At 40.1% G+C, this 20424-nt stretch overlaps 1 protein-coding gene across 8 annotated transcripts in view; it reads right to left on the minus strand.

Annotated features, from left to right (window-relative positions):
- Positions 1–20424, minus strand: part of MEIS1 (Meis homeobox 1) — a 141260-nt gene that overhangs the window by 45191 nt on the left and 75645 nt on the right. For 7 of the 8 annotated variants that reach the window (XM_051837800.2, XM_051837788.2, XM_070069034.1 and 4 more), the window contains one exon: positions 17926–18071. The exons of the other annotated variant lie outside the window; for it this stretch is intronic. In XM_051837800.2, the coding sequence (XP_051693760.1) occupies positions 17926–18071 (146 nt within the window). The remainder of the gene's footprint in view (positions 1–17925; positions 18072–20424) is intronic. 8 annotated transcript variants of the gene reach the window in all.

Genomic DNA, 20424 nt, shown 5'->3' on the forward strand with positions numbered 1-20424 from the left:
AGGCATCCCTCCTTTTCATTGCATAAAATGAAGCTTCTGGAAAGAAATGATTTCAGAAGCATACCTGAGATTGCTGGCCTGTTAACCTGCAGAGTTGCTCACGTATTTTTTCTGTGGGTTTCCTTTAATTAAATTTTAAATCCCTTTTTTCTCTCAAATATCATGATGAGAAAACATTTTATCTGAGTAGACAGCTGCACTTGCATGGTTTTCGTTGAACTTACAATCAAAGGTTATCAATAACAAGTTTGCAAACTTCTCACACAGCCAGCACTGAAAGATAATGTACAGTAATTGCATGATAACTTCCTCCAAAACTGAGATAAACCCTGTAATGCAATCTGAGTTCACCAACCTACATGCGATAGCGCAGATTTAAGTGGCTCAGATTGGGGCTCAATGAATTTTCCCCATGGTACTAATTTTTAAGCAACAGAAAATGCAATTATTTTTCTGTGGAAAACCACTAAGAATTCATTATCTCACCTTAATTTTAACATGTGAAAAAGAGGTTGATTATAAAATATGCCTGTTAAGATTCTAGCCAGTCCTCGGTCACAGTGTGATATACAGAGCTATTTTATTTATTTCATTCTCAAGTACATAGAGAAAGCCCTTCTACCTTTTCTTCTTTTTGTTTTTCTTCACTCTGTCTACAACATTTCCAATAGTAATTTTTCTAAATGGTTTCTATTTTCCTGCAGCTCCCAGTCCTACTTCTCGACATTCATCAGTTGGCTCGGCCTCCAATCTGCTGAGAGATGCAGAATAGCACCCTTTTCCATTTCCAAGTCTCTCCTCATTCTTTGTCCTCACCTGGTTCACACTTGCTGCTATGCCACATTCTGCCTCTGGGATACCACCTCATCAACCTCCCCTCTTGTATCCCTCTGCTGCAAGCTTGTCCTTGATCCTTGCCTCATTTATCAAACCCTCTACACATTTATCTTCAAAGATTTCTTCTCTATTGCCTAATTAGGCTGTGCATGAACAAGTTGCATCAAAAGGTAGCTGAGTTCAATTTTATGTGGAAATGTATTTAAATCTCTCTACTCCTAATATTAAAAAAGAAAAAGAAAAGCCTTCCCTCTTGCTACTACTTCCTGAAGCTCCTGCCCAAACTGTGTGCTTTATTACATCTCTTTAGGCACTTGCAAAAGGATCTATCCATGCTTTCTTAACTGAAATATCACACTCACCCCTCATAACACAACTTCTTCCTCCTGAAAATGCCCAGATCAACTCTCTCAAAGGTCACTGATGATATCCATTTACCAGGATCTTCCCCCTGCCCTTCAACTTCAGAAACTCCAGCATTTGGTCCTTCTGTTTTGAAACTACTCATTCATTTGGCTAATAAATATTGTCAAGCATCTTTAATATGACTCTGAGGAGATAGAGATAAAAGTTTAAATTCTGGTACCTAGATGGGAGGCAGTCCATAAACAAGCAGCACCACGATAACCGCTATCTCTGAGTCTCACCACAGTGCCACGGATCTGGAGGCAGGGGCCATTTCCTCTGTTCTGGGGAGGACCAGGAATGGCTTCCCAGTACTGACAGCTGTGATAAGATGTGAAGGATGCAGAGGAAACTGTCAAGTGGAGAAAGGGTCATGGACATGATGCATCCCAGACAAAGGAAGAGCAATATGCAGGTGCACAGAGAAGAGAACCAAACCTGTGGAGGACTACAAGCCTCAGGCTTGGCTGCAGCATTGTGGGGGACTGTGTAGGAAAAGAACAAGAGAGGAGCCTGGGTGCTCTGTGGGCCAATATCAGGCTCAAACTGCCCCTAAATGGCATACCAAGGACTTGTGGTTTTTATCTTAAGGGTAATGGGGAGGGGTATCAAAGGATTTTATAAAGGAGAAGATTTGGCCAAGCTTTGCATTTTCTCTAATGAGAAAATGAAGAATGATTTGTAAAGGATCAGTATTAGAGGCAGGGAAGTTGATGAGAGAACTGAGAAAACAGGAAACAGAAGGCTAATCTGTGGCCGTGGCAATGAGACTAGATGGGAATATGAGTCTGGAGAATGGTTTAGAATGGAGGATTGATAGAATGCAGGGAATGAGAAAGTATCTGTGAAGGGGGATGGAGAGGAAATTTCAGGGCTGGCTCCTGGGTTCCTGATTGGAGCTGCTGGTCCATGGTGGTACCATGAACTTAGATGAGGATGATAGCCTGGGAAGCCAAATGGGGAACATGATGCACCCAGACGAAGGGAGGAACCTCAGGGATGAGTTCACCTTGTCTCTGCATTTGACAGAAGACCCCCTGCCTGCTTCTCTGTTTCTATCATTAGGGCTTTTTTTTTTTTTTTTTTTAAACTCTAGACAGCCTGTAAAAATAGGCTGCACTCAGATTGTGTCCTTGATTTCCCTCTGCCTATTCCTTCTCAGTATTCTCTGGATCCATGATTCCATATACATCTCTAGTTTCTGAAAGACAGCTGAAGTTTTATCAACCTCTTATCAACCTTATTAAAACTTCAGTGCAAGTTTTATCTTCTCTCCATCCATTTCTCTACACACCCACAGGTTCAGCCTTTTTACCCAAACTGCTGAGCTCTCTTCTGTCTTCTTCTCTCCAGTTCTTTCTACAAACTGTACCACCTTTCAAAAAGCATAGAAATTTCCTGATGTGCATGGTTTCTTTCACACAGTAGAAAGCTCAGGCGAAAAAAAAAAACTGTATTGATTCTATTTATATTGCAATTCAAAGATAAAGGTGGATATGGCCTAAAGTTTAGCCCTGATTTATGATGGGAAAAAATAAGAAGCATTTTTTAAAGTTGTTTTCTCTGCTGTTATGGTGGGAGACTGTTATAGCCATCTCCCTACAAACCAAACAACACAAGATATAAAATGTTCCCAAATAAGGATCCAGCATTCCTTCTTCTGTCAACGTAAGTCCCCCCACACCAACACACATGCACATACACACGTTCCTACTGCAACACAAGTGCCAAAGCACAGAGATGCCCAAGGACAGCACAGCACCTGTGCAGAGAGGACCCCAGCTGTAGTTGACCATAGCACAGCCATGAGCATTCTGGAACAACTGTGGCAACGGTAGGGTTCTAACAAGGTCTTACGCACTTCCACCTTTACTCTCAACAGTTCTACTCAATAGAGCATGCAAGGAAATTTCAAGAACAGTAGCAGGTGATAATTTTAAATATCAAGGTATGAAAGTGGTGAGCTCCAAGAGGTTGAAATTACGGCCTTGGATTTTTTTTTCCATCCCCTTCTTCATAATACATAAGAATCCTGTTAGACTCTTAATCTTCTCCGACCCATTTGCTTCATGTGTAAAATGAGGATAAAATTTAAAAACTATTTACTTATTTGAGAGGCAGAGAAAGAGAGATAGAGAGAGCTCCTGTTTGCTGCATCAATCCTCAAATGCCCAAAATGGCTGGAGGTGGGCCAAGCCAAATCTGGGAGTTGAAACTAAATCCAGGTCTTCCACCTGGGAAACAGAATGAAACCAGCTGAGCTGCCTCCCAGGATACACATTAGCAGGAAGCTGGAATCAGGAGCAGAGCCAGGACTCAAACCCAGGTACTCCATTGTGAGATGTCCATCCCAGGACACAATTTTTAATTGTAGGATCACACTCAACTAACTAGCTAATAATTATTAACAGTCTTTTTAAATAAAATGGACTACTTGCTGCCAGTCTAATTTTTTAAGATTTAATTTATTTATTTTAAGATTTATTTTATTTATTTGAAAGGCAGAGTTACAGAAAGGGGTAGAGCCAGAGAGAGAGAAAGATCTTCCTTCCACTGGTTCACTTCATTTGGGGAAATGGTCACAACCACCACAGCTGAGCTGATCCGAAGCCAGGAGCCAGGAGCTTCTTCCAGTCTTCCATGCCGGAGCAGGGGCCAAGCACCTGGGCCACTCTACTGCCTTTCCAGGTCAAGCAGAGAGCTGGATTGGAAGTTGGAGAAGCTGGGCCTTAAACTGGTGGCCATATGGGATGCCAGTGCTGCAGCTGGTGGCTCCACCCATTATGCCACAGCACTGGCCCCTTGAGTCTGATTTTAAAAATATATATAAGGGCTGGTGCTATGGAACAGTGGGTTAAAGCCCCAGCCTACAGAGCCAGCTCCTGGCTCTTGGCTCCTGGCTTTGCATCGGCACAGCTCAGCTGTTGAGGTCATTTGGGAGTGAACCAGTGGATGGAAGACCTCTCTCTCTCTCTCTCTCTTTCTCTGGCTCTACCATGTATATTTGGATTTCATTTCCCTTGAAAATTCACTCTACAATTTGTTCAGTCTCTCATTCTTAACACTCAGTGATGAGTGTTGCTGAGTGCTCATGGTTTCTGGGCCAGTCAGAGAAACTCTCAGAGTAAGTCCTGGACACATATCATCTAGGTAGTTGATGATGCTTTTATTTTAAGGTGTGGGCCTGAGACCCACAGGACTCACTGGGGCAAGTAAATGAATGTCTCATCCATCACATTTTTAAAAAAAATATTTATTTATTTATTTATTTGAAAAGCAGAGTTACAGAGAAGCAGAGGCAGAGAGAGAGAGAGAGAGAGAGGTTTTCCATCTGCTGGTTCACTCCCCAAATGGCTGCAATGGCTGGGGCTGGGGTGAACTGAAGCCAGGAGCCAGGAGCTTCTTCCAGGTCTCCCACTCAGGTGCAGGGGCCTAAGAACTTGGACCATCTTCTACTGCTTTCCCAGGCCACAGCAGAGAGCTGGGTTAGAAGCGGAGCAGCCAGGTCTTGAACTGGTGTCCATATGGGATGCTGGCACTGCAGGCAGCAGCTTTTTCTGCTACACCACATCACCAGCCCACAACTTCTGATGCCTACAAACTCATTACTGCAAATGTACTTCAATCTAATCAAGAGAGAATAGCTCTCTCTCTTCATATATATGTATATATACATATATATATACACAGTTGACAGTGGTTAAAATGATGCCTTTATTGTTATTTTATTAGCAAATTAAAATGTATGATGTCATTACAATTCTTTGTGAAAATCTAGCATTCACTAAATTCACAATGAATTATGAATGCTTGCACCAAGACAAAGAATAATCCACAATGCCATCAAATGTATGCCTTTCTCCCTAATTTTCATGTTTGGGTCCCAGGGCTTCCATAAGAGAAAGCATGCAGGGGCACACACATACTGTATTTCAAATGGAGATTTTATGTAAGCTTATTTTTATAGTGATTCCAGGAGTAGCTGCTCTGCTTTTTATCTATGCAAACTGGAAATAAAGTAGGCACCCTGCCAGCTCCCTGACAGCAGGCCAGGCCCGGGCTGCCATGGGTGACTCGTACAATGACATCTAAGGGGTCCAGAAAAGAACCCTGACTAATGGCTTTTGGATTCCTCATGACCTTTGATCCTCAATGACTTGGACCAAAATAAATGACCTAATTTCAAGAAACTGCATCCAGCATGTGAACTCTAGTGAGTGGGAATTTACCTGCTAAGCAGTGATGAATAGGTATGCACTATTTATCATAATTCCTTAGATCTTAGGCAAACTAGAAAGAATGTGCTTTTCAGATGTTCACTACTGAAAACAAATTCACTTTGCAGTATGCTGCGAAATGTGGGTAACAACAGCCATGGCAGACAAACCGCACAAAGCAGCACAAATACAAAAGGATTTCTTGGAACAGACGTAAAGTTGGTGAGAAGTACTAGGCACAAATGCATTTCTCACTCAGCTATACATTGTGTCTGTGATTCTGTTACTTTCCTTTAAGCAAAAGTATTTATTTAATTTACTTATTTAAGAGGCAGAGAGACAGAGATAGAGACAGAGAGAGAAATAGAACCATCTGCTGGTTCACTCCTCAAATCACACAGTGGACCAAAGCTAGAAGCCAAGACTCGATCCAGGTCTGCCAGTATGGGCCATCATCCTCTGCCTCCCAGGGTCTGCATTAGCAGAAAGTTGGAACCAGGAGCCGAGTGGGGCATTCCAGTGGCTTCTTAGCCATCTAAGGCAAACGCCCTGCCCTGATTCCATCCTTTCTTCCTGACAAAGTCTGTTAGATCTGTCAGGCCAGGGCTGAGATTTGGGAGCTGGCACAGTCACTGCATACACAGCCTTCACCCCACGGAATAACTTCCATGCCAGCAAGCTGTCACCACAGAACTGCAGCCGGGTGGAGGTGAATGACAATGTTCTGCATCGCTCCACCTTCAGAAGGCCCATCCCACATGCCCTGAACCCCAGCACACCGCCAACAAGCCCGAGAAGCAGACTCCTCTCTGCAGGCCTTGGTCAATCAGAAGCCTCAGAGGCATTGTGAGACTCAGTGAAAACTCTTTTGTATTCAAAAAATACATCTCATGTGCTGAAAAAGAAATGAAGGTTGTTGGTGGGGGGAATCCTTTAGTCCAACTAGTACTATGAACATAATGGGTTGAGTTTCAAAATCACAGAAAAAAGTTGAAGGGTAAAAATCAAAGATGGAGAAAATGATCACCTTTCCACTTAAAATCTGGCATCCAGCTTGTGTTCCTGAGAGCTCGCCAGGGCCACCATCTCAACATCGCTGGGCCTTGTACAAATGCAGTCTCAGGCCCCAGCCCTCTGAATCAGAATCTACATTTAGGAAAAAATGTCCAGCTAATGTGAATGCATGTTAATGTATAAGAAGCACTACTTCATAGGAAGCCAAAAAAATCTTCAGTTCTGAGGTAACTTTCATTCTCTGATTTTTTTTTTATGCTAGACTTTCAGTATCAAAGTTTCTCTTTACACATTTAGTTAAATCTCCAAATGTGTGCATTGATCAGTCTCAAGATACAAATTGCAGGGAATGTAGTGGAGGTAAACGCTGAACTGTATGCAAATAAAAATCGAGCAAATATCTTCTTTGGAGAACCCAAACTTTGCCCCATCATATCACCCCGCGACCCGGTCTATCACAGCAGAGGCTGGCTCGGCCCTGTCTGTTCATCATCTTGGTGAGGAAGGAAGATGAGCAATTACCTTCTGAGTTCAGTTAGCACAAGAAGGGAAACAGGACACTCAAGCCAACCAACCTCTCTTTGTCTCCAACAAAAGTCACCTTCTCCCCAAACTACTCAGATGATCATTTCAACCCTCCGTTTCACTGTGGCTGTGAAAATCGGCTTTTGTCTTGAATGCTCAAGTCCACTTGTCCTTGCCACTCGTCTCTTCCTGTCTCCAGGAGTCAACAGGCCCACATTAGGATTGAATTTTTGGATATGGGAACAATGTGGGGGAAGGGGGACCTGGCTTTCTGTGGTGTTACCAACAGGCCTGCCTTCTCGTTCTCCAAGGTTAATGCCTACCATGTCAGAACTGCCCTCACATTCTGCATGCTGTGACAATCAACCTATGTGACATGTTTCCCGTCTTAGTTCACATGTAAAATACTGCATGTGTAGCCCTGGAGATGAACTAAATTACACTGCCACATTTAAATGCTATTTTACAGATTTTCCAAAGGCACCAAGCATCTACTCCTTAATTAAATCTGATTTGGTTTCCACACAGAGTGTTACTGAGCGTTCTCACTTCAGCATGCACGTCGGCGCCAACTGCATCCTCTTCACCTGGCAAAGTGCAGCCTGACGAAGACGTGTCCAAGTGGGAATGCTCGACTGTGATTTATGGGACAAGTGCAACAACTGAGCAACCAATCTTCCCGTGTAAATGTAACACAGAAGGACAACCTGCCTGAAACATGCAAAGCCCGCGTAGACTTAAAAATATTATTGTCTGTCATTTAATATAGCAGGATGTTTCTAAGCCTACAACCTTGCATGCAGAAGCAGTTTTTCAAGCATTAATACTTAAATGGGTCATAGACATCACATCTGTCATTCTGTCCTGAAGTCTATGAGGCAAAACCAAGACTCTGCTGGCCTATTGATTTTTCTAGCATTTGCTTTAATTTACTTAACCATTGAGAAACCCATCAGTACATAAAGGGCAACTGTCCATTACTGCCTCATTTGCAGACATCCCTTCCCCTCGTTTTTGGTAAATATTTCCCTTAAATTGCTATGTGTTTACAGTGTAGAAACGAATTGGGAAAGTGCTCACACCTGTTTCTGTGCAGTAACTGCTGCACTGAGGTATATGTAACGTGCTTAAAGATAGAATAAATATCTAGACATTATTACATCTGTGTGCAAAGGGTGGTAAATTAGATCCTAATTACATTAACAGGGATTCTGCCTCCCAGCTTAAATTTTACATGAGCACTCTGCAAAAATCCAAAAGCTCTGCTGTGGTTTCTTTATGAGCTGGTGATTACAGCTACTTCCTATGCGGTCACTAAATATTCTGTTTACAAATAAATGAAGAAGCTTTGAGCCAACTTGCCAGAGTAATAATCTATTTTTTTTCCTCCCCTCCCTCTTCCCAACAAACCCTCGCCACATATGCATGGCAACAGTCAGGAGCACTGGCTTCATCTAATTACTCCATCACATAATTTCACAAATTGCCTTGTCACTGGGGAGCCAAGTGCAAAACACGCTCACAGTGGGATTTCAGGCAGCAGCTTTCATTTACCACTCATTCCTTGTTAAATTAAACACGAAAACACCAGTTGTGTGAAAGAAGTCAAAAAGAATGCCTGCAAATGAGCCAGACAAGTATATCTCCTCTTTGCCATTTCGCCAAATACGTTGTTGGCAACAGGCATCTCCAACAGAAGGATCCCCTTGCCTGCCTCACTCTTATGTCAATGTCGCTGCTACCAGAGACCAGCACTAAAAAGCTAAGCACAAATGGACTCCTCCAGACGGTAAACTTCGTCATCTATTAACAAGAAAAGAAACGAGCACACACACAAAAAAATCGCGATATTCTCAACCCCCCCTGTTCTTCACCCTTTTGCCTGCATGTGATGCCTGCCTGTGATCCTCACCTAAGAAGCTGTATCTGTGTTGATGAATGATGCTAAGCCCTTGGAAGGTAGAAACAGCGTGCCATACTTCCATTCTGGCTAGGAAGAAGGAACCAAATTCCACTAATCTTTAAAAGTTTTCAAACAGAAAGATCATCAATCAAGTTCATACAGTATCAGGTGTTTTCCTTTTAAGTATTAATGCCTTGCACGTTTCTGAAGCACATCAAGATAAATGCTTGCCCGTCGCACGACGGATGTGGGTGGAAGGAAAAGAGTGTACGGCGGGTGACATTACTAGAGGGAGTGAACCTGAGGTTACCCTCCTGGAAGCTGACATTTTTATATCAACAACTAAACACAGCCACTGGTAATTAAAGGTATTGCTTTGTAGCGCAGGAGCCAGCGGGGTCAGGTACCGTTTTACATCACAAACCAGTCCTTTATGCATGTAGATTTGCCAACGCTATCTGCACAGGGAGAAGGAGACATTAGCAGCAGCTGTCTCTCTGCTTTTACACTGAAAATTCTATTCATACAGACAGGTGGAGTAATTTAAAAGCCAATGTGGTGCAATTTCGATGTGACTAATGTCACTGCCTACTAAAATGCCACCATTACCACTGTTTATGGAAACATTACTAAAATTACATTTTATTCATAAGAATTTTAGGATTCTGGTTATTACTAGCTTTAAAATGATCAGACCCTGGTGTCATACCCCAGAGCGGCAGCTTAATTCTCCAGGGTTTAGCAGCCTTCTTTGCTGAGAAATGACAGTTGGATTGCAGTTTCAAGAGTAATCGGGGCTGCATAAGCAGTTTCTTCTATCTCCATAAAGCAAATTAAAGACACAGCTCTTTGGCATTGCAGCCACGTGACAAGCAAAAAAAAAAAAAAAAAAAAAAAAACATACACACAACTTCAAGGAGCTAAGTTGTGTTAGGAGGTTTAGTTAGGATTTGCATGAAGAAAGATTCTTCACTCCCAAATCACTATCAGACATTGTTTGTAGCAGACATGGGTAGAGATTTACATATTTCTGTAAGAAGGAGGAGCAGTTAAACAATGCTCAAATCCTGAAATTCTAACAGTGCAGAATTTATTAAGATTGTCACAAAATTTCAATAGCTGTAGTTTTGCTTTTTCTTATTGGGCAGATATGTCTAGAAAAGGAATCCAGAAAGAAAAGTGCCATCCTTGAGTCTTAGGTACCAACTACCATCAGAATGTACTATGAGGTTTTATGCCAAACCCTCTGGCTCATATTTTTATTTAAAAGAGATACTAATTAGCTAGCTTGTGGAATGAGATTATAATTATACCTTTGAACTCTCACGATATGATTTGATTTGCTCTGCCTTAGAAAGGCAACCTGGTGGAAAGCACATGGAAATTCAAGTCAGAAGATCCTGCCTGGTTCAAGCTCAGTCAGTCCCCAAGCTTTTGACCTTGAGGAGAATCATTAACTCCTCTCAACTGTATTGCTGTCATCCTGTCCACCTCACAAGATTATCTTAAGCATCCAGTCGATGGGAAAATAATAAAGTGTGAAACATCACAGATACATGTTACATTTTATTTGCCTTTTGCACAGTCTTTTTTCCAGTTGCCAAAAGGACAGAATGATCCAACGTCAAAATAGCCAAGCAAGTAATAGATCAAGTTTTTAAAAACATGACAAAAGTAACATGATATAGACAGGAGATAATTTCATTTCTTTTTTAAAAAAAATGAAATCAAGCCATTTTTGTTGTTCCTCCCCCATGAAGTTTGGAAAGTGGCTTTTCTTTAAGTAATAGATAAGAATGATTCCTAAGCTTCTATAAATGGCAAAAGAAACGACCTTGAGATCCTTCTTAGGATGAGTGTGCATGTTAATAAACAATACCCCTGGCCTCTGGACCTCCCAAGAACTTCCTAGCACACCAAATGTTCAGGTCATGGGACAAATGGGAGCCCCCGGGTGCTGCAGGAATGCCAGCAACAAAGTCCATGTAAACCCAGGTAAAAACTGATCACACAATAATAAGTACTGAAAAGCAAAAACATTTAAAAACTTTAAATTCTGGAAATGGGTATTTAGTCTAGCAGTTAAGATTTCTGTGTCCCACATCAGAGTGCCTGGATTTAACTCCTGACTCCCCTCTTCCTGCCAATGCAGACCCTGTGAGACAGCAGTGTTGGCCCAGGTCAATAGAAAAATTGTAGCCCTAAGTAGGGCTATTTATGCCATTAAAATTCATAAATGGATAGTTTTTCTTCACTAGTATTGGTAGAGATGGCAGGGGTTCAGAGGGACTTGTACTCTAGAAAAATGCATACATACCAGTATGTAGGGATATACTTGTATACATATACAGAACCGCATTCATACTTTAGTAAGAAAGACTGACCTATGATATGAATATTTCCAGTGAAGTCACAATATCCCAAATCCCATGTCATATAGATTCATTCGCTGGATAAACAAGCAACCAATCAAATCAATCTAAAACAAAATATTAGAATCCTTCCTAAAATACAAGCATCTGATTTTCCCTCGGACACACCTTCATACTTTAAGGGAATGTGCCTCCACTCGGAATCTTACACATTGAGAAAGTAAATAGTGAGACATCAAATTCCCAAACAGAGCTGGTTTTTATAAAGAAACAAAATATACTCATATATATATATATATACACTCATATCATATATATACTGCTCCATTTTAATCTGAAAAATAAATTGAGGAAGAGCAGTTCATTGACTGAATTTGATATTTTATCTTCAGAAACACATTGTCACTAATTGGAGTATAAAGACATGCTATTGATATATGCTTTGAAGTACAAATGGCTGGCTGGAGTTCAATAGTCATGTGCATCAGCAACCATCAACTTAATAAACTGTGCTTATGCAGGCACTTTTGTTTTGAACCTAATCCTTTATTTAATTAGCCTGATTAAGAGTATATTAGAAAACCAAATTACCGTGTATTTTTATCTTAGCCTTGGAAACAAAAGAAAAAAAATCTAGAATAATATGACAAATTGCCAAGCAGACTCTGAAAAACTCCCTTGCAGAAAGCCATCAGTGAATAGAGAAGTCATTTCTATCAGCACAAAACTCTCCCTTACTCCCTGAAAGTAACAACGAGCCCCAGGCAGAGCTCATTTGCCTATAAGTCCTACCTACCTGGATAAATGGGCAGTTCTTAAATCGGACTTTTGTTTTTACTTCTGATTGTCCTCCCCAACCCCCCGCCGCGCTATGCCTCCTCATCAACCGACTGTAATTACCCCGGGTCAGAGGTGCATAACTAGGAGTGGGGAAGAAAGGCTGGGGCCAGAAGAAGGAGGAGCAAGGAAGGCTGGGAGAGAGCTTTGCCAGGTCACTAATGGCCTCTGGGGCAACAACTTGGAGAACAGGCTGATGCTTCCCCTTTGATCTTCTAATTCACAATGATCATTAGTATTAACTCCGATTCTTCTGGGTGAAGAATTCCAGCTGTAGCCTTTTCAGTTTACCTGACCTAAGAAAATTCATCACCCATCCCATTAGGATTTCAATAACCAGCTAAGAAAAAGAAAAAGGCAGTTGCCCCAGAATCTGGAAACCACCCGCTTCATTATTAAACCAGAGCTTCTATGATGTATATCACAGAAGAATGAGGGCATTCCAATATTCCCTTCCAGTAATTAAATAATCTATTCTATTTTCCTCCTGAGACAAATGATTCCCACTTGGGTGAAAAATAGGCAGGCCCGTTATCTAATCAAAGCTGAAATATGCTCTCTCCAACATAGCAGAGATCTTTTCAAATGAAAGGAGAGGGCTTTATCATTCCAGCCTGAGTTAGTCTCAGCAAAGTTTAGCTGGGGTCAGAGGTGACCGTGAAAGGCAACTGCACGTAAGGGGAAAAGTAGCAACGACAAAGACATTCTGCTATATTTAAGAGAGTCCATTTCTGATATGAGAAACAGACAGTGAAAAGGAAAAACAAAACTCTTCTCTTTGATACGAGCTTTCAAGTATCTTCACTTAATAACAGATCTGCAGGTAACATGTAGTAAAGAAGGAAGCAAAGTTCCCTACCATCTCCACAAGCCATTCCTTCAACTCAAGTACACAAAAAAGAAGGTAGGTTAGGTCTAGTTTGAAGCTGGACTGCCTTTCCTAAATTCTTTGTAATCCGCTAACCACCATTTCAGACAAGAGTGCAAAGCTACAGTTGTCCAGCCCCACCATCTTCTCAGGACTGGCCAGCAACTTTGAGGACAGGTAGCTGGACAATGCTGGACAATGCTAGCCAAAACAAGAACGTTCTCTGTGTAGAGGTGAGGGAGAGAAAGAGAAATAGATAGGGGAAGAGAGAAGACAGTTCCATGTACTACCCACATATGTGCCTACCTAGGGGGCCTTCTGTCTGCCTTTTGACTTTCAACTCACTTGACCAACAGAACAGGTTATCTGGATACCAATCAGAGGTGTTTTCACTGTAATAATGATTCATAACGTTCAAAGGGTAAATCTTGAAACTGCAAGCAGAGATATGACACTAAGATATCTCCAACAGATCTTGTTACCAAAAGCAAAACCAATGAAACAACATCTGTCTCTTCTAGAGCATTCAATTCCCAATTCAATTCCATTTACTCCATCCTCAGAGTGGCGGACCCGCAGGGCACTTTTCATCTAATAGTGTTTCTATGGAAACGCCATTCTCAACCTGGAAGATTCTACAGCCCCTCACATTGGCTTTATCCACAATGAGAGGAAAGTCTTATAAATCAGAAATCCAGACATAAATTTGGCCACACACACGCAAAAATATTTTCAAGGCTAGAAGTTCACACATACAAAGAAATAAAACAAAACAAAGACACATAGCAAATATGAGTATCTGACTTAGAAATAAAGTTCATGTTGATTGTAAGACGTAACCCAATGGGATTCTCAGGTTCATTCGGGGTTTCAGAGAGAATGAGAATGAAAATCACTTATCTCACCTGAGGATCACCTCTCTGCCTGGTGAATGCCAAATATTGACCTGTAAATGCTTCCAGCATCTGAATTGGCAGGTATGTAGTTTTTTAACTACCTCCACTCTCCCTAACTTTCAGGATCCTGGGACACATAGCAGCTCTATGCAGGGAAATACAGTCACACATATGTTAAATAAGCACCACATTCGCCGCTTTTCTACTTAGATTATATTTCAAGCCTCCATATGATAAGGTAGGCAAACAGAAAGAAAAAAAGACCCCTGACTTTTACCTTAAACATCGTATTTATTCTTTTTCCTCACCTTCAGTAGGCCCTTGGAGACATATCTTTGTAATATTGTGAGCAGAAGAAACAGTGATGTGCAAAACACATCCAGCTTAAGCGCTGTGACGTAGCAGGCTTTTCCCAGCTGCAGTAATGAACACCCTCAAGACAGAAGAAACACACTGCTGTGACGTATGCCCCTGAACTGATTGTCATTGTACACTGACTCATAGGCAAATAGTAAGTACTTTTTAATCACTTGCAATCCTTTATCTTTAGGCAACTGCAAGCATTTCTATTAATAAATGCTTTATTTTCTTTCTAATTCTCTCTTATTATCTAAATCACATCAGTCACTCTTCAATTCCAGGGAATAGTTTCTTTTAGGAGATCTTTTCTACTTATCAACACTGGCAAATATTCAACTAACTCTAAGCTGGGAATTTACCTCACTGAAACTTCCTTTTACCCCATAATCACCAAAGTTTAAAACTTGTTTCCTTTTCCTTCTGCTGTTTTCATTATACACAAATATGTACCGTTCAGCTTGCTAGAGACTGTGAGTCCCAAGCACGATGCTTAACTTCTCTCTCTGGAGCAGTAAAATGTGCTACTGATTAAATGTACCTGTGGATAACTGTGGACCAGCATGTCTGTCTTCTCTTGCAGCTGGGGTGCAAATCCAGAAAGGTGTTTGATTCAGGCCCTATTCTATTCCTCTAACACAAAAAAGGCTGGAAAGCCCTTTCAAGGGCAGATTTTTTTTAACTGAATAAATCCAATGAAAGGATTGATCCATTTATTTGAAAAGGAAAAAAACAGTAATTTGCTCTCAATAAGGTGGGTGAGGTTTTAGATTATGCCTTTTGGCATTTAAAAAGATTAGTTTACAATTTGCTAATAAATTGTTATTGCTATTGTTTTAATTAGCCAGAGTTTCAATTGCTTTTTTCTATCTAGCAAGATTTCAGAAAGGATTTTCTAGATAAGTTGCATTAATCACATAACAATAATGTGATCATTTAAAATTTACACACAGTCTTCCTAATGAATTGTGTATCCCTGAAGACATCTCAGAATTTGAGATAAAGTTACTGAAGGATTAGTACTGAGATGTCAGTGGTTCAGTTTGGACAAACAGTAACAAACCTGCCAATTCTGTAAGTTTTTCCATAGAATTTATTAGAATGAGTTCCTTTCTATAAATGTTGCTTAAGTAGTCCAAGTGTTCCTTCAATAATGACAACAAAACAAGGTGAAGGTGTTCTTGTAACTAGAGATCTATTTGCTTTTGCAATTAGAGAAGAGAAAGGGAATCTTTCTCACTGGCGGAAGGAAATGGGTGAACACTCTAAATGTACCTCCTGACTTTGCTTTTTAGATGAAGTTATGCAGTCAATTTAATTTTTAGAGACTGTTATCATCATTAATATTTCTGCATGAGCAGATGGCACTGTTGTAGTTAAGGGAGGGAGATACAGCCAACGGATCCCATAAGACAACTTCTGTGACCATTCACAGAAAGCCAAGGAAACACACAGGAATGGGTTGCCCTTTCCAGGGCAGTGGTACAGGCCAGCAAAGACCCCAAAACCAAAGTCAACTAGCCAGGAAAAAAAAAAAAACTCAGGCAGCTCATGAATAATTTCTGTTACAATTGCCCCAGTTCCCCATAACTCACATAAACACTGTAATACAGGCAAAGTGACACTGGTTGTTAGAATGGTTTCTTGTTGTTTTTTTTTGTTTGTTTTTCTGAAAAAGATAATATAGCTCTCTGTAAGATTCTTCAGAAGGGTATGACCTAGAAAAACAGGAGAACTGGCAGAGGAATGAAATAACTTGCCTCTCTCTCCTGATCCTGTCTGAGCCAATATTTGATTATATTTTATTCAGGGCTGCCACAGCTTCAAGTAAAACCAACACTCCTATGCAGATTGAGATGGGGGCTAAAGAAAGCTCTGTTGGAATAAGAAATCTCTTGGATTTCCTCAGTTGGAATAAGAAATAGAAATAGCATGGTTGTAACTTCAGGGACACCCTGAGTTTATCCTCTCACTCCAATTCATTCCCCAGGTCAAGTTAGCTGATTAGCTCTGGTGATGAATATGAGCATCTTTGCGTCAGCACCTTTGGCCAGCTGTCATTTCTTAACTAAATACCACACTATTTATTTTCCACGATATGCCCTGGAGACTCTAATTTTCCTTCCCCCACTACTGGTTGACAATCCTCAATGGGAAAGTCACACAAGGCAGACCTCAAATATCTACATACAAGTAACAAGAGGCACATTAGTAATTGCATTGGAATCAGATTTTAGATCAACCTAAATTGGAATCTAAATTGAACGTTAAGATCCCAGCAGCTTCAACAGTGGAACCATCAATGAACTTCCACCATTAGCAAACTCCTGAAGTTTGTTCAAAAAGCTGTCCATGTAGCCTAGTGTTTGGAATCACAGTGGGAACAGAAGAAGGGAGGAAACTACTATTTTCTTGTTATTCCTGCTGCTCTCAGTTTTTATTTTGCTCACAGACACTAGAAGTCTGGATGACTATGCCTTGCAGTGTGATCGGAGGCACAGCCCTCCGCTAGAGGAGCAGAACTAAGGGGTCCTTCAGACATCCCGGGTTTGCCTCCCTGTCCCAGTACAACTCACAGAGGAACATGGCCTAGAAGGCAGGCAAGGAGTGAATGTGGGCAGGTTCTGGGCATGTTTGTGACAATACAGAATTAGTTTTGATATTTAAGGGGGAAACATGATGTTCAGGAAAGCAAACCAGCTAAAAATGGTAACATAAAATATTTGCTCCTGACATTTTCTATAAAAGAAAAGACTTTGAAACATTCGTTTATGTATAGAGCTATGCTGCAACCTGTCAAAATTCATCCTGTGTTCCTAATATTTAACAATTTTGCTGATTTTTAAAATATTATTTTATCCGTAAATTTTCATTTTGTCTTTTTCTTCCTCGGATGTGATTAAATCAGTACGCACTTACAAAAATATCCACCAAAATATTATGATTATAAATATTTTGAACATAAAATTCATTCAGAACAATAGCCAAACAAAACAAATCCCCTGGTGGCATAAAGCCCCAAATCTCCAGTTTCTCACATCTCCAGGAGAATTCCTGCAGTGAAAACAGCAATACTCACACAGACAATATAAACTGTTACTCTGCTTGAAAAGTCACCAGGGACTACACAGGAAGAGCTGACTCTATATTGCTGTTTTCCTTTACAGTTCTGAATGCCGGGACAACTTTCACTATGGAGCTGACTCACACGAATGTTTCGTAATGGAGGCCAGTGCATTCAAACCACTCAAAAGGGAATTATGTGATCATCTTGCCATTGTGACATGGTTTAAAGTTCTGCTGGCCATTCGCTAAAAGGTCCACAAAAGCACTGGGCGATATTTAGTCTTTCTCCCTGGGGTTTGTCTTATTTTCTTCTGAGCAGGAACTGGCTCTAAGTACTAAGGGTCACACTTAGAAAAGCAACATCATTAACAAACATATTTAAAATCACAAGTGAACATGAACTCCTCAAACTGATAACTTACAAAAGTTAACAAATGGCAATAGTGAGCTTCAAATAAAACTCCTCATTGGGGTATGAGTCTAGGAAACAAGTGCTAACACCTTAGTAAAAACTGTGGGAACACAGTGGTGTAGGAAATATTCCAAGTCCAGAGGGATCATTTTTTTTCTATCAAAACTGGTTCATTGTCCATATTTAGTTTACATATGTCATTTAGAATCCACTTACTGTTAGATGCTGGAACAGCCACGCCCTCATGATATTTGTGGCTACTTTGGGAAAGATGCCACGCTTTTTGTGACGCTTTTTGTCCTTATCAGGGTCATCATCGTCACCTGTGCTGGGGGAAGCTACACTGTTGTCCAAGCCATCACCTGCAAACATAGTGAATCAAATTTTGACTGATGCTACCTTGACATGCTTTATTCAAATAGAATGCCTTTGGATATAAACAAAACCAAAAGAGCAATTTAAATGATTAATAGTTTCTTTGGTACTTTTTTTTTTCCATGACAAAGAGAAAGAACAAGGCCTAGGCTCAAAAGTAGTCAGGTCTAAAGAATGTCTTCAAAGAACAGTGCCAAAGGTCAAAGGGAATGGGAGGGAATATCCAGTCTCTTTAGTGGCTTTGTTGCCATGGTAATTATTCATATATATATATATATATATACACTAAACTATATATATACACACTATATATATTTATAAGCTAAGATTCATTAAGTGTAACACTTATGGGGAGTTAAATATGGTGGCAGCCATCAGCAATGGAATTGCTGCTTAGGTATTCAAATCCCACATATAGTCATTGCCATGAACTTGTGAGAAGGTGCATTTGAGATATCAACTATTTCCACAAGTGATCTATCTTAAGACTAGTTGGAGAAATGCAGGCAATCCATCACATAAGCATTTTGATGTTGGAATGCTTAAAATAGAAAATAATTTTTCTTAGAGCATCAAATTTAGTAAGGGAAAAACCTCTCACATAGTTTTTAAATTACAAAACAATTACTATTTAGATAAAATAAAGTAATGCTAAATTAAGAGTAAATTTGAACTATGTTACAATAATAATACAGGAAGCTTCTAAAGTCTAGTCTAGATTTAAGTTCTTCGTACTGAAAAGTCACCTGCTAATATATACCTCTATATCAGCTCCTGGGTTTTTTTTATTGATTTTTGTTGTAACATTAAAATTGTTTCTTCTAAAAAATAATCTTAGCTCTGTGATGCAGTAAAATAAAAAAGGTAGTATTCCTTTTACAATGCCATATTTGACACACAAAAAAGAAATTGCAGCCCATATAATCACATTGTCTAAAATAAGTCATAAAGTACAAATGGAAAGCAGATTTTTTTTTTGTCTTGGTACCAAAGTCAAAAGGGAAAATAACAGCGGGCTAAACTACTACACCCAAAAGTAGCTTAACTTCTGACAAACAGCCTTTGCCAGTGAACCACGGCTTCTACCTGGTGCCTCTGCTCTGTGAGAACTACTGGCTTTCAGAAATGGACAGGTTAACTGAGCCCAGAAAGAAGAGGTAAAGGGCCCAGGCTTAGCTATGACATAACAAACACACCTAACAGCACATGTCCTGGGTTAAAGAAATCACTGGAGAACAACCTACACGACCCAAAGAACCTGATCCTTTGGTAAGACAGATTTCCTGGTGGCTATTGGAACTGGCCTCAGAATCATTTACATGGCTTCAGGAATTTCTCCATTTCTCATTTCTGCTATTTAGGTCCTACATAAAAGAATTTTCTACTTTGACTTACTACTTTGAGCTATTTCCGACTAATCTATAATAGTTATGTTGCAACTCATCAATTATTTTTTGTGGCCCTCCAGGACACACTGCCTCCCCTCAATTTGAAAAGAAGAAAAATGCCTGTTATTATTATTATTATTATTAATTGCCTTGACTTGTACTGAGCTAAAGTTTAAAAACTTTGGTGAGTGAAGATTAGATTCATTTCAACATTGCTACTCTATTTCTAGCACATGCCACAAATAGAATACTTTTATAGAACTTTTCTGAGTTTAACCTCTGATTAGTTTAAAATCAATAATTTTACTGTATTTAAAATCCATAAATTTTTGTTAGCAATCTACAGACTGTAGCCTGTATTCACACTGGAGAAAACCATGAAGACTCACAACTCCAAAACTGTCATCGCACCAATGAAAAAGCGCTGTGTGTCCCGACGGGCTCAAGGTCACGTAGCTGGGCCTGGAGCTCTGGAGGTCTGTACTGGACCATACACCCCTACCCCTAAATCAGTGCTCCTACCACTCCCACCAAACGCTTTATTTGCATAACCAAGTGTTTTATGAGAAGTCCCCTTGGGTTTGTCTAATAAATTCTTTGAAAGTCTAGTTTTTAAAGAGGCTTTTTATTCAGAGAAGCAATTCACCATATAAAATAACAATGCATTAAAGAAACATGAGAAAAGAAAACAACTCAACAGCATTTAAAATTTCAATGGGCAAATCCACTTTCAATATACACAAGGTAACTCCAGAAAAGAAACATCATACTTGATCATTGATTAAAAAGGAAAAGCCTCTAACCTAATAATACTGTTTTTCACCACCTCCCCAGGATTGTTTTCCTCCTTTAGAAAAAAAAATAGCCTTTTTAGCCATCTCAAACCCCTTCAGATTAATTTAGCAAGCAATGCCTAGTGCCTGCCTAGAAGAGAATTCATTGATAATTTATG

The sequence above is a fragment of the Oryctolagus cuniculus genome, chromosome 2, assembly GCF_964237555.1.
Source record: "Oryctolagus cuniculus chromosome 2, mOryCun1.1, whole genome shotgun sequence".
In the NCBI taxonomy this organism is placed as follows: domain Eukaryota; kingdom Metazoa; phylum Chordata; class Mammalia; order Lagomorpha; family Leporidae; genus Oryctolagus; species Oryctolagus cuniculus.